The sequence below is a fragment of the Galeopterus variegatus genome, unplaced genomic scaffold (assembly GCF_000696425.1).
Source record: "Galeopterus variegatus unplaced genomic scaffold, G_variegatus-3.0.2 Scaffold5524, whole genome shotgun sequence".
NCBI lineage: Eukaryota > Metazoa > Chordata > Mammalia > Dermoptera > Cynocephalidae > Galeopterus > Galeopterus variegatus.
The window spans coordinates 65688-80409 of record NW_007731635.1 but is presented as its reverse complement, the minus strand read 5'-3'; the positions used below and the strand labels follow the sequence as shown (position 1 = coordinate 80409).

At 38.7% G+C, this 14722-nt stretch overlaps 1 protein-coding gene across 1 annotated transcript in view; it reads left to right on the top strand.

Moving 5' to 3' along the window:
• LOC103604985 (contactin-associated protein-like 2) overlaps nt 1-13600 on the top strand; it is a 30505-nt gene extending 16905 nt beyond the window's left edge. The window contains exons 2-3 of the mRNA XM_008589567.1: nt 5947-6027; nt 8393-13600. Of these exons, the coding sequence (XP_008587789.1) occupies nt 5947-6027; nt 8393-8592 (281 nt within the window). The 3' untranslated portion in view covers nt 8593-13600. The remainder of the gene's footprint in view (nt 1-5946; nt 6028-8392) is intronic.
• The last annotated feature ends 1122 nt before the right edge of the window (nt 13601-14722 follow it).

Sequence of the window (14722 nt, the reverse complement as noted above, 5' to 3'; positions counted from 1 at the left end):
TTGGTATGGGGGGGGGGGGGGGGGGGGGGGTGGGGGGGGGATAGGGGGGGGGGGGGGGGGGGTTCTTTTAGATAATTTGGATTTATTTTTATGTGCACTTAAGTGCGTTCTATTTGCATTGGTTTCTGAGCCTAAAGTCTACAATTTTACATATTTTGAAACTTAGTAAATAAGAACGACAACCACTGAATTTATCTTCTGTCTGTTCACTTAATGGGACAGACAAGAAATTGGAGGCTAAAGAATTCAAATCTTTTTAATGTTTTGTTTTACACTGTCTTTTAAATCGGTTTCTAATACTAAAGCACCTGCCTTGAAACTCCCTTTATTTTTCACATTCTGTAAATGCAATAAAAAATTATATTCCAACAATAATGTTTTGTTTTGGCAGCTAGCCAGTATGGGGATCCGAACCCTTAACCCTGGTGTGACAACATTGCACTCTAACCAACTGAGCTAACCGGCCAGCCCCAGCAAGGATGTTTTAAAGCACAGTTAGCACTATTTCTGGTTCCGTGAGTGTTTTTGTAATGGTGATAACCATATTCTCTGTGCTGTTTTTGGCCCTTAGGGCTTAGTATCTGGTACCAAGGGAATGTTGGGATTCTGCTCTTCCACAATGTTGGTTCAGAGCTCTTATTTTACCACATTACTCAACCAATGCTGCCATCCTGCCGAACTCTGTCAGATAAAATTCTCTCACACTCAGCTACTGAAGAAAGACAAATGCAGCCAGAAGCCTTTTGGCATCATTGGCCTCCCCAGACAGCCCACCAACCCCAGAGAAAACAATTGGGCTAACTTGGTTGGCTGCCTTAAGACCATGTGATGAGGGTGACCATTGGTAGGGCCGGTGTAGACTGACACTTTCTCATCAGAGACAGTTCAGTATACTGTTTAGGAAGCAGTTTCTGGAGCCAAACTTCCTGGCTTCAGATCCTAGCTCCACCACTTCTTAGAGTTTGGAGCTTTACTGCTTGTCATGTGTTAGTTGTTTGCAATTTACAGGTTGTAAGTTGTAACAGGTCACGTGGTGACCTGGGGCCTTCGTTGTTTAATTTCAGAGTTCAGACTCGTTATTGGTATTCAGGAATTCTGGCTGTCTCAGCTGCCAAGAGAAAGACACAAGTGCCCCTACCCAGAGCACAGATGCAAGAGGTGCTAATTAGACTGTCATCTTACTTTTGTGATAAATCCTTTCAAGTATGCAGTGAGGGAAGAGTGAAATGCCTTTAGAAATGAAATAAAACACTCATGTTTTCTAATCTTGTTTAGGAAAGGAAAATGTACTTTTACTCGCTCAGTTCCAATACGTGACCGTTCTTCTGTACCTTCGTAAGAACAGCTTGCCCTAGGCCTTCTCTTACCAAGCATGTTTGCTTGTTACTTCCTTTTTTTCCCAACCTGAAAATGAAGGAAAGGAAAAGAAAGAATGCACACAGGAGAGGCCCGCAGACTGCTTCTCGTATGGAGGACAGAGACAACAGGAGGGAACAAGGTCTGTGTGTGAAAGTGTGATACGACCGGGTCTGAGTATGCTTGTTGACCTACAGTATCTTGTCCTTCTCTGTGGGTGAGAAGAGCATGAAGACATGGGGTGGGCTCTGAAGCACAGCCAGGTCTCTACTGTGCACGCTCCCAGGAGAAGGACCTGCCATCATCGGTTCCTCTGGCATCGCGCATGGTCTGTGGTGGGCAGAGGAGGGGAGAGAAGCTAATCTCTGGGTGGTACTAAAGGAAACATGGTCTATGAACACAATAACAGGGATGACAAGACAAACAGGAAGGGCACGTGCCAGGGATGTATGCAGAAATACATGCACTTCTGTAAGATGCTAAATCAAAGCTGGATGGCGCCGTGCTTTGGTGGTTGCCGTCATGTGGTATCATTTGGGGATCCAGAAGAAAAGTGTATTCATTATAGTCTTTGCTTATTTGATGCAAGTCTGGTCTTGAGAATGTAAATATCTAGCCTATTCTGAATTAACACTCCAAATTTGGACCTACTTACAATACAATGGTTCCTTGATATTCCAACACTACTAAAATTGCTCGGTTTTCCCAGCAAAATGGATGGGGGGAGGGGGAGGGGGTGGGAACTTGGATGTTAGCAGAATAGAGCACGTGCCGTGGATGAGCTTTGGCATCCGCATCTCAGTCTTGTCTCTTGGTCTCTGTCTTGCTACGTGCATTTCCAAGAGGATATGATACCCAAGGGAAAGGACAGTTACAATGAAATATATCTATCAAAATAGCAATTTCTCTGGATTGCCAGAGTAAAATGGCTTTGCCTCAAGGGAGTGAGCATTCACACGCATTAGGACAAATTATTGAGTTATAAATAAAGCCATGAAGAGAGATGCTCATGCAAAAAAGAAAGAAAAAACAGAACTCTGCCCTTGAATTTCATAAGGGTTTCTGTTGACCTGAGGGATTTCCACTGATGGTTTTCTAACAGTAGCCAAAGTCTGGTGGACAAGGAATCATTAATATCTTTTCTATATTCAGTATGTTTACTTCCTTCGTTGGGAAAAACAAGAATGCTGCCTTGCTTCAAGGGTGTAGATGAGCGTAGGAAGCTGACTTTCAAAACTATACCTACATGGAAGACTTTGTTAGTAGAAGAGGTTACACAAATGTTTACACATCTCTTAATAGACTGATTTTAATTACACCAGTCAATGAATATTGCAAACGTAATTAAGATTGGCTCCTGCCTTTAAGAGTACAACTACCACATAAAGAGTGGCAAGAATTAAGATTATAACCATTGAAAAAAGGGCCAACCATTTAATCTGAGGTCACTCACTGAGGATACTTTCAAGAAAGAGGTAGGATGTGATGGGCAAAGAGAGGACAGGTAAACCAGATGTCCAGACAGAGTGCCATACAGAGGAGCAAAGGTATGTGTGTCAACCCCTTGCCATGGAGTTGGGATTTATACCCAAGGCAATCCCGGGATATTTTTTTAATGTTCTCCTCTAGTTCTTGTCATTCTCTATGTGATGGGCAAAGAGAGGACAGGTAAACCAGATGTCCAGACAGAGTGCCATACAGAGGAGCGAAGGTATGTGTGTCAACCCCTTGCCATGGAGTTTGGATTTATACCCAAGGCAATCCCGGGATATTTTTTTAATGTTCTCCTCTAGTTCTTGTCATTCTCTAGGGTCATCTCAGGTCACTTCTTTCACTACTTCCACACCTTCCACTATTCCTTACCAATATCTCTGGGCATCTGTGTTTTTCTGAAGTTTTGTGGCCAACACCATGAGGCAGGCTTTGGAGCAGAGAGAAACCATGATATGCTTTACAGCCACGTTAGCTGAGACAGAATAGCCAACCGCTTCATAGTACCGTGAATATCACACAGTAGACTAGTAACAAAATTACCATTGTAATCTTTTGGTCACCATACTTAATATATTTTCAAGGTTTATATTATTTAAAGGAGGTCAGGAGGTTTCTATGTGTATCAAAAGGAGATGTGAAATATGACCCATTCACAATGTATCCACATGTCTAGTAGATATCTCCACCTGGGTGTCCTATAGACACTTCAAACTCAATGTGTTCAAAACAAAACAAATTTCTCTCCCCTTCCTCTTAAAGGGCTCCTCCTCCCAGAGGTTCCCACCCAAGCTAAACTGTCTGAAAGCTGGGACCTCAACAGCTCCCCTGACTGTCTCTTCCTAGCTCTCAAAATGCTGGACAGAGAAGATTATTGACTTTGGGATTAACCCTACCTGAATTCTAATTCCTGCTAGGATACTTATAAGCTTGATGACTTTTTAGAAGAACATGGAGTAAATAATGTTCAGAGAGGAGTAATTACAACATCAAAAGGCCTGGAAAAGATGCAAAAGATGGTAGTTAAGGTATTGAGTTCATCCTTGAAAAGCAGCTTTGAAGGGTGGCTGAAGTCAGGGAATTATGTGCATTAATACCAAATCTTACTGAATCTTATATAAGGTTGTATGAATTGCATGACTGTAGTGTGGTAGCTACAAAGCAATTTCAGGCAATTCACTGGAAGTGTAAAGGTTCATAATTCAAACTACATCCATGTTTCACATTAGTATTTCGACTGTGTAAACCAAACTCTTCAATGATGCATAGAATGAACAAACTACATGGGACCAGGAACGTTCTTTTTAATGACAATTTTTGCCATTTTATTGTTCACTGTGTATCCCCAGCACTTAGAACATTACCTGACATATAGTAATTATACAAATGTTTGGTGAATGAATGAATGAATGGATGAATAAATGAAATAATGAATAAAAGAAAGAATGAATTTGTCACATCTAATAATATTTCTCTGAAGAGAAGACTTAGATTTAAAGAAGAAAGCCAAGGTTTCTATTATATGTTTTTATGTAATCTGGTTTTATTCATATAGGATAATTTTATGATCAATTTACTATCAGGTGATGAGCCTATAAATGAAAAATCTTTTCATTTGTGGGCTGACATTTGGAATTTTGAATATCAGTCCATGCCATCTCCTCCAGAAAATCCTGAAGGGGAATGGGAAAGCAGCTAACTGCAGTGTCCGTTTCCCTGCTTATCTAACTAGATTTAGGATTGGACCAGTTAAAACAAGCAAATAACACCAGAGGTCTCTTTCGCATCCAACAGTTAAAGACTTAGGGAAATATGGAAAGGCTTGAGGACTCAGAGTTAAGTTCTCTTTAATCTGCACCTTTCTTAGTGTCTGTGGTTTTAATCAATCAACGGGTTTGAATGGCACTGATAACTGGGATAATTTGGAGTATATACAGCTAGGGAAAAAATAATTATTGTCCTGGTCCTAAATAAGAATAGCAAGTCTAGGAGAGAAAAGATTAAATCTCATGTGGTAATAGAATCTGGAATCTCCTTTTTGGGCTGCCACATTTCCAAAGGACTAGTTGGGAAAAGGGCTTTCCCTGCTTTTTATCACCGTCCAGGAGTTTCTTGGACCGCTATAGCCCGGGAATAAATTAGCCGTAGCAAACTGAGTCCTTAGTGAGGTTTTTCCTGAATCAACACAAACCTATTTCCTTGGTGTGTACACATTTAATTTACCAAATAACTACTTTTAAATATTTTTTTACATGTAATTGGTGTCATACAGTATACATACCTGTGCTTTAGACTAAGGTGATCTGCTCTAGAAAAAGCTGCTTCTATTGGAAGATTTACTTTAACTTCTCAAACAGAAGTCTGGCAAATGTGAAATAGTTCTTGGAGTTAAATTAGCTTATATGGATTATATAAATACTCTGCTGAACTATAGGAAGATTTCAGGATCTATTTGCCTTTCCTGGGCTTGAACTTTGTTTTTTCTTAGAGAAACATCTAAGTTTAATACAACTGATTATTTTTTTTTTTTTGTAATAGGGAAAGACAGGAAAAATTGATTAGGCAGTTAATAATCTTTGCAACTTTTATGAAATATTATCCCCTTGCCATTTCCTTAAGGTTACAGTGTTTTATTAGAGCCGCATAAAGTATTAAAGAAATGATGACTTTTTAAACTAATGCTATAAGCTGTAAAAAGCTCATCTACAAATATGTACAATGCCACCAGTTGTGAATGGGATAAAACTGGATGGGAAGCAAACTTTAGCCAAATGTAAGGAAATGTATTCTAATAAGTAAGTTTGTATGTCAGTGGACCTGGAGCAGCCGGTTCAAGTAGCTCTAGGATTCTCTAACTTTGCTCCAAGTGAGGTATAGATTTATCCAGGTCTTGCGCAAAGAAGAAGAGCAGGAACACGGATGGAGGTTGCTGTGATTTGTGTGGGAGACAGTAGCAAGATGGGTCCATCTGAAATGGAGATTTCATTTGGAAAAGCAGGAAGTGTTGAAGAGTTACATGAAGAAATAGGAGGTACAAATGATTCGGGATTAATGACATACTTGACTCTTAAACTTGTCTCTGACTTTCTTTCTGTACAGCCAGTGCTGATTTTCCATATAATCCAGGACAAGGCCAAGCTATAAGAAATGGAGTCAACAGAAATTCGGCTATCATTGGAGGTAGGTGATACATGGAACAGGCTTTTTTGTGGCTCCTCACCTGTGCAAAGTAATAACTTTCAATCAAATGGTAGTCTCGGGGAAAAAAAAGAATTGTCTAGATCTTTATGTTATTCATTTTGCTATTTAAATAGGACGTAATGTTGTGAAGGACAGTGTGGAGAAATTATGGTAAATGTAGCCTGGCTATTTTTAATGCTGACTTCTTTAAAAAAAATTGTAATGGTGAGCTAGACAGAGTGTGAATATGTGAGTAGGTAGTGGTGCCAATAGCCAGGACACTTCTTTATCCCCTTGTCTTTTTCACACTCATCCTCCAGCATCCCCAGCGGTCAAGGATAGCTTACTGCAAAAATAGGAAGGATTATACAGTCTGGTTCCAGTTATCTTACCAAAAATTATCAGACAAGTAATAAGCCAGAGATCCAAAATATCCCAGTCTTCTCTTCTCACCATGGGCAGCTGCAGAATAATTTGACTCTCCGAGTACAGTCCCACCTGTTTGGATCAATATCGATAGTCCTGCTGCCACGGCCGCCATCTCTTCCTGCACCTTCTGTCTTATTCCAAAGACATGTTTCCTGCCTCTTTGAGAATAGCTAATACTGTAAACATATCAAGGATTTTAAACTGGGACAACTAACAGGGCTTAGCCAGTAAGTTTCTTTTTCACAGGAAGAAAGTAGACACCTATAAGAAATATATAAAGCCATAAAATTAGAATACATTCAGAATGGAACTTAAATCACACTGTCTAAAGTTCTGGTGTAATCTTATCAAGGTCCTTATCCTCACTGTTTTTTGATTCTTAAAAATCAACTTAATTGAAGTATAATATGCACCTGTAAGTGTAGCATGTCAATGGCGTTTGACAAATGCATACACCCATAACCTCCACCACAACACCCAGAACGTTTCCATCACCCTAAAAAGCTTTCGTATCCTTTTGTAGCCCGCCCTTCCAAAGCAACTTCTGATTTACTTTTTGTTGCTACAGATTAGTTTTGCCTCTTTTAGAGTTTCATGTAACCAGAATCATACAGCATTTAGTCTGCTGTGCTTTGCTTCTTTGGTTCAGCATAACGTTTTTGAGATCTATCCACATTGCTGCATGTATCAATAGTTTATTTTTATTGCCAAGTTGTATTCCATCGAATGGATGTACTATAATTTTTTTTGTCCACTCACTGGTTGACAGATGTTTGGTTTGTTTCCAGATCTGGGCTGTTATGAATAAAGCTGCTATGAATGTTCTTGTACAAGTCTTGTATGAACATAAGTTTTCATTTCTTTTTGATAGTTCCTAGCAGTGCAGTTGCTGGATATTATAGAAAGTAAATATTTAATTTTATAATAAATTACCATACAGTTTTCCAAAATGTTTGAACTATTTTACAGTCCCACAATCAGTATCTGAAAGGTCAGGTTGATCCACAATCTCATCAACACTTGGCATTGTCAGTCTTAATTTTGGCTACTCTAATGGATGAGTAGAAGTATCTCTGTGGTTTTAATGTGCAGTTATCTGATGATTATTAATGTTGAGCATCTTTTCATGTGCTTATTGCCATAGTTTGCAAATCTTCTGTGAAGTGTCTGTTTATATCCTTTCCCATCTTTTAATTGGATTGTTTGACTTGTTGCTGTTGAATTGTGAGAGTTCTTTTTATATTCCGGATACATGTCCTTTGTCAGACATAAGTATTGTGGGTATTCTCTCCCAGCCTGTGGCTTGCCTTTTCATTTTCTTTGTGGTGTCTTTTGAAAAGCAGAAGATTTTGATTTTGATGAAGCCCAACATTTTCAAAACGTTTTATAGTTTGTGGTTTGTATGTCCTGTATAAAAAAATCTGCCTACTTCAAGACTGCGAAGATTTTCTCCTATGTTTTCTTCTAGAAGTTTTATAGCTTTAACTTTTGCTAGTAGGTCTGTAATTGCTTTGTTCATATTTATATATGGTATGAGATGAGGTTCAAGGTCATTATTTTCCAAATGAATATCTAGTTATTCCAAGACCATTTGTTGAAAAAACTGTACTTTTCCTCAATTGAATTTCTTTGGCATTGTTGTCAAAAACCAATGGGCCATATATGTACATGTCTACTTTCTGGGCTCTCTGTTCTGTTTTGTTGATCTATATATCTTTCCTTAGCCAATACTGTGCTTTCTGTATTGTTGTGTCTTTATAATAAGTCTTGAAGTAAGTAGCCTAAGTTCTCCAATACTGTCATTTTTGTCACTTTGGATTTTGTGTTTTACATGGGAGACTGTAGCATTTGAGGGAATTATGGTAAAATGGGAGCAGGGGGGTTGGAGGGTTATATAAGCTTTGTTTAACCTGTGGCACTTGTCCATCTCCACCAGGAGTCATTGCTGTGGTGATCTTCACCATCCTCTGCACCTTGGTCTTCCTGATCCGGTACATGTTTCGTCACAAGGGCACCTACCACACCAATGAAGCCAAGGGAGCAGAGTCAGCAGAGAGCGCAGATGCTGCCATTATGAACAACGACCCCAATTTCACAGAGACCATTGACGAAAGCAAAAAGGAATGGCTCATTTGAGGGGTGGCTTCTTGGCTATGGGGTAGGGAGGAGGCAATTACTAGGGAGGAGGGAAAGGGATCGTAGAACCCTGCTTCATACTCTTGAGCACATCCTTAAAATATCAGCACAAGTCAGGGGAGGCAAGCAACAGAGTATTCTTCAGACTGATCACCACAAAAAAGTACTTTTGAATATTTCTTTATAGCTGAGTTTCCCCTTCTGTATCAAGACAAAATAATACAAAAAATGCTTTTAGAGTTTAAGCAATGGTTGAAATCTGTAGGTAATATCTGTCTTATTTTGTGTGTGTTTAGAGGTGATCTAAAAACCCGTGGCAACAGGGCAAGTTTTCTACATTTTTAAGAGCCCTTAGAATATGGATATTTTTTCTTGGGAAATGTGATGACCTACATATGGCCTCCAACATTCTCTTCCTTTGCTTATAGTCAACTTTTAATGGGCTGTTGTAGTAAATAGTTCGTGTTCATATAATATTTGTTTTGATGTCCTATAAGTTGGAAAAGGAAAGATAAGGGCAAAGAAAACCTATTATTTACCAGTTTTCAAAGAGACCTCAATCTGTGCCAGTTCTCTGAGGGTTCCTGCCGGACACCAGCAGTTGAAGGGGACAGGGGTGGGCACTTGCTGTCTACAAGTAACCAACACGGCTGAAGAGAAGCGTTAAAGAACCAGGGAGAGTAATTTACACTGGGGTTGTTGGTTTTATTTTTCATTTAATTATACAAGATAATATTGTTTCATGTATGTAGTCTCAGACCTCTTCTGTCTCTGTAACTATCAGCTGTTACAAAAGATTTTCCCTCTGTTTTACCTGCAACATATTGGATTACATTATAAGTGTGTAAACACCTCAATGGGAAATTAGAGCCAGATTGTGTGGTTTGTTTGCTCTGTTTCTTTCATAGTTGTAGCAAAAGTATGGACACATTCTAACAAATGCATGTTAGGTTGTTCATTATTATTTTGCTTTAAATCTCCAGTTTTTATAGCCCGCAACCAAGTCGTGGCAGATAGTGTCCTCTAAATGGGCACAACACAATAAATCCAAGTTATTATTGCTGTTACTCTGGAATCATGTGGAAAAGACCACCATATTTTAAATCAACCACTCCATTTGTTGTTCCATGCAAAGGAGACACACTGCCATGATTCAGGGATCTTCTATGACAGATGCATTTGAACCTCAAGTTCATCACAAACCTGGTAACTGACTGTTGCTTCTCAGAGAATGTCTAGTCAATCACATGTCTTAGTTTAATCAGGTACCTTGACCAACTCATTCCAACAAATAACTCATTGATTTTATTTAAAAAATAATAAACTTTGTGTAAACAAATGGGGACAGTGCTCACTATTGGAGCATCCAAAAATAATTTAACTAACTTACTTTTTAAAAAAATTTCACAAAAGTTATTTCTAGAATGATTATCATTTATTGTCATTTGATTATCATTTACTGACATTATTTTTCAGGCTTCTTATACTTAAAGCACTTTTTAAAAAAAATTTTAGACTCCAACATTTTGAGGAACTAAATATGATCTCTCTTTTTCCTTCTGGAAGTAAGACAAAGTTGAAAAGACATGGATACTATTTTTCTGATGGCCTGACTCAATAAAATGGAAATTCTAGTTTGTGAGGATTATATATACATACTTTTCTAGATTCTTGGCACGCCTAACTGAGGATCTCAGTTTCTTGGATAACAGAAAATGTTATCCAGAGCTGCCCCTGGCACATGGTACCAGCACATGACACATTTCAAAGGAGACTTCGAACCTGTTAATTCCCATTCAAGTCAAGGTAACAGAAAAAAAGGGAATCCTGATGCTGTTTTACGTTGCTGGTTGACCACAGGCACTATCATGAACACCCTTGATTTAAAAAGGTCTTGATCATTCTATAAAATACACTTAAAATGAAAAAGTATTCAGTGTGACTAAATATCAGAACAATGTACCACTTTCACAGGACATATTGAAAGCAAAGGCTGTTTTATTTAACCAAGATGACTACCATTCAGGGTTCTTTTCTTATTGTCGAATTGGAAAAGCAAATTTTAAACATTATGGTTTAGAAGTGTTTCCGGTTTTTTAAAGCCTATTTTATAGGTATAACTTTTGCACTTAATGCCAGATGGAGATCTATTATTTCTTACGTTTCCCATGATATCTCTATTCTTTACACATCATTTCAGCACTTTTCCCTTTTTCCAAAAAAAGGGGATTAAAACCATCAAAAAGAGCCCCTGAAACTAAAATGTTTTCACCTTTTCTCTTCCCTTTCTTCTTTCCCCCTTCCTGCCACAAAAGGTGAAAAATAAGATTCAACCCTTCTCTCAACAAATTTTCAAACCTAGGGCGTTGGAATGACTGCAGGGATCAGTGGTTTTCCCATATCATTGTCAATTAAGATAACAGAGAGCAGCATGACAGTCTCTTCTCAAGGGGTTACAATGTGGCCAGCAAAAAGGACACAAAAAGGCAAATAAAGTATTAAGTAACTAAATTAAGTGCCAAATGAGTGCTAGAAATTTTGGCCTCTCTTTGGGATTATGGGTTTAACAAAAATTCCTCCGTGTATGAAGGCATTAGCCAATATGTTCTAAATGGTAAATAATTTATGTGGAAAAAAGGGAAGTAACTTTGTTTTCCAACTCTCTCCCCTGATAGCCATGATATTATGACCCAAGCTCAATGCCTAATCTTGCTTTGTCATTCATATCCCACAAAGTCTGGACATCTTATATTCCAGTACATCATCAATCAAGCACAAATAGGCTAGTGGTTGTCTCTTTAAACAATACAAATAGACAAAAAAAAAAGTTGGGGGTGCTGTTTTAAAGTTTCAGGGAAACTTGATGGCTCATTTAGGGTTGTTTGAAAAGGGATCATCCTGTATAAAGCAAACAACTACGTTAGGAGAAGCTAGGAGCAGGGGACTTTGAATGAATGCAAAATTAGTGCCATCCTAAGTTCTCAAAATAGCATATTCCCTAAAGCTCAAGGAAGCTAGCTCAGGAAGTAGAAGAAGTTATTTTATTGTTAAGTTATTCTCTGGCCCTTCTGAATATTTGAGACTATATTTCCCCTGTGGCTTTCAACCAACTGCTCTGAAAAAGAGACTTGTTATGTGGAAGTTTTTGTTGAAGAGCCAGGAACAAGAGTTTCGAGTGCCTTTGTTAGAAAATTTCCTGTTGCCCTGTATTGACAAACAACCATCCTTACCTAACAGGAGCAGGAATTCAGAGGCATGGAAAAGTACTGGCATGAGCCAAAGACTAGATCTTAATGTCACTGCGGAACATCTGTTGAGCAGCCACCAGACACAGGCTGAGCGCTGGGCACAAAGACAAGATTTCATAGAAAGCATTGCAGGAAAAAGCAAACAGCTGCCAGATATGAAAACGCAAGTGTTCAGGTAGTGTGGAGAACGTTTATTTCCTCCTTTGCTAAAATGCATTCTTTCCTATCCTCCTTACTCTTTTTCTTCCTGTCCTCTCCACGCACATCCTTCTCCTGTCGTATGAACGTGTTAAGGGTCCCTTTATGTCTCACGCCACCAAACAATTAACACCTGATTTGAACTTCTTGCTATTTTTTTCCTTTTCACCATCCAGTCCAGCAGTTTTCAAAAAGATAGCCAGCCAAAATGGTCCTAAATTGCTAGTCCCATAGAACCAACCGATTCTAAAACAGGTGAGAAAAAATCAATTAACAACATGCCCAACCGAGCTGGGCTAGAAACCAATGGGCACGTTTTTTAAATGGTGTGTTGGTGAGAGTGGACCCTGAGAGTCACCTGACAGTCCTAGCCCTTTCTCTCTCCCAGACTTGCTATGGGACCTCAGTCAAGTCCCTGAACTTCTGCCCATCTTTGCCTCATCTTTAAGATGGAACTGTTTTGCCTACTTCCTAAGACAATAGGGAGGTGCCATTGGTTCTTGACTGCAAAATACTTTGAAACCCAAATACAAAGACCAAAGTCAATGGAGCCTAGCAAAACACTTATTCTCTGGCTTGTGATTGAAAGTCACATCAAAATAAACAATGTGGCCACATCCAGGACTGTGAAGATTTACGGGGCCACTGTTCAACTACTAAATTATTAATCAGGTAGACTGCCAGGGAACTAACCTCTCAACACTGGGACATGGGCCCAAAAAGTCAGAATGTTTTGTAGATAAAACCCTGAACTCCCACCTATATGTGATTAGCTCACCTTTCCTACTCTTACACGTGCCCTCCAATGTTACTAGACTGGCTTATGCATAAGCCAACACAACATGCAAATGTGGCATTTTCATGTAGCCTGGTGGCTCTGCGCCTATGCTGCATTTACCCTGCACTGTAGTGTTGGGAGCTTTAATGTGCATTTCTTTGTAGGCAGTGTTTTTTTCATAGGCATGGTATACAACTTCTTGTCAATTAAATGGGGGAAATCACATTAAAAAGCTGGTTTGTTACCATCCAAAGAGCAAAGACTGGCAAAAGGTAATAATGATACATGAGTATATGGGCACATGTGTATTAATATACAACACTTTTGCAAGTTTATTTCCCAGATGAAAATGTGCTGTGAGAACAAGTCTACTAAGATAGTCTGCATCATTTCCAAGTCTCAGTATATTTATAGTAACTGCTGGTTTCTGAGATGGCTGTGAAAATGTGGAGGTTCCTCACAAGCAAGCCAAGAAACAGCTCTAGATGTTACTGATACTAAGTTTTGTTGGGTTTTTTAATTGTTAAGTGAGCATGGTGACTGCAGAGGTAAGAGTTGTGAAAAGCTGGGCTAAATATTCTCTCTGTAAAGTCAATTAGGTTTCCATCCCTGTGAAATAACAAAATTTCACTCTCTAGGACCAACAGCATGTAAACTAGAATGAAAGAAGGAAATTATGTATGTATGCCTAATATTCTTTGTGAATGTCTTTCATTTAACTAAAATTATATTAGAAGCCAGATTGATAAATAAAAAATCCAAAATAGTTTTAATTATCCTTAAAGAGATTCTTTGTGTTTTGTACCACTTGATTCTCTTAGAAGTAATTTTCAACCTTCAGCAAAAGAGAGTTCCAAGCACTGAAGTATACATCTATTAGAAATATAATTTTTCCAAGAGCTGTGGAGGTATAATCTCTCCTCAAAGACAGGCCTTACTCGGATACATCCATTGTAAACCTTCTTCTCCCATGTATACTTCCCTTACCCCACTTTTCTTAAAGTACCTTAATGGACATTGACTTCATGTTTTGGATTAATCTACACACAGCTTGATAAAATATGGTTAGAGCTAAGTGATCTAACCACAGATATATATTCTGACCCTTATTTGTAATAAGGGCATAACACTGGGTAATGGGCAAATAGATCCAGGCCAGTGAACTAGATAACAGGGACATAGAATGCATCTGGATGTGAGACTCTTTCTAAATGCACAGCATGTGCATTAAGAGCGAAGTTATTACTCCCACTTTCTGGTCTTCTATTACCATTGGGAAGCCATTTCCTTCTAATCAATTCTCTGTGAGGCATTTAAATGTATACCAAATAAGTGTGAATTCCAGTTAAAAGCCCAGCTTCTCTGTTCTTCAGCAATCCCCCAGGACAACCAACAGCAGTAGCACTCCAGAATATTTAGAAAGCATCATGCCATAGGTTATTTGTCATGATTCTGCTTTGCAAATGTGATCCAAAAGGTGCAGAGAGAATATTATCACATCTCTTGAGAAAAGAAAATCAGCACTAGAAAGCGTCATAACAAACCAGTTTTAAGAGGATGAGCCAGCAAGATGTTGGCTTAACATCTCCAACAAGAGCTTTTGAGCCACAACATGCTGACTTCCTTTCCCAGTCCCACAACCACCAAGCCCTGTACACACAGAGATCAGTAATTTTCAGGACGATGACTGTATTTTGTCCAAGGTAATATTAGCTCAATGAATTGGGGCAGGGGTGGGGCAGGCAGAGAAGGATAGGAGAGGAAGTTATGGGAAAGAGGTACGTTGAAGGAAATATATCTGACTTTACTCTTTATCAGTTATGACATGGCATTAGACTTAACAGCACAGAAAAGAGGAAACTAGTATTTTTTTTTTTTTTTTTTTTTTTTTTTTTTTTTTTTCCTT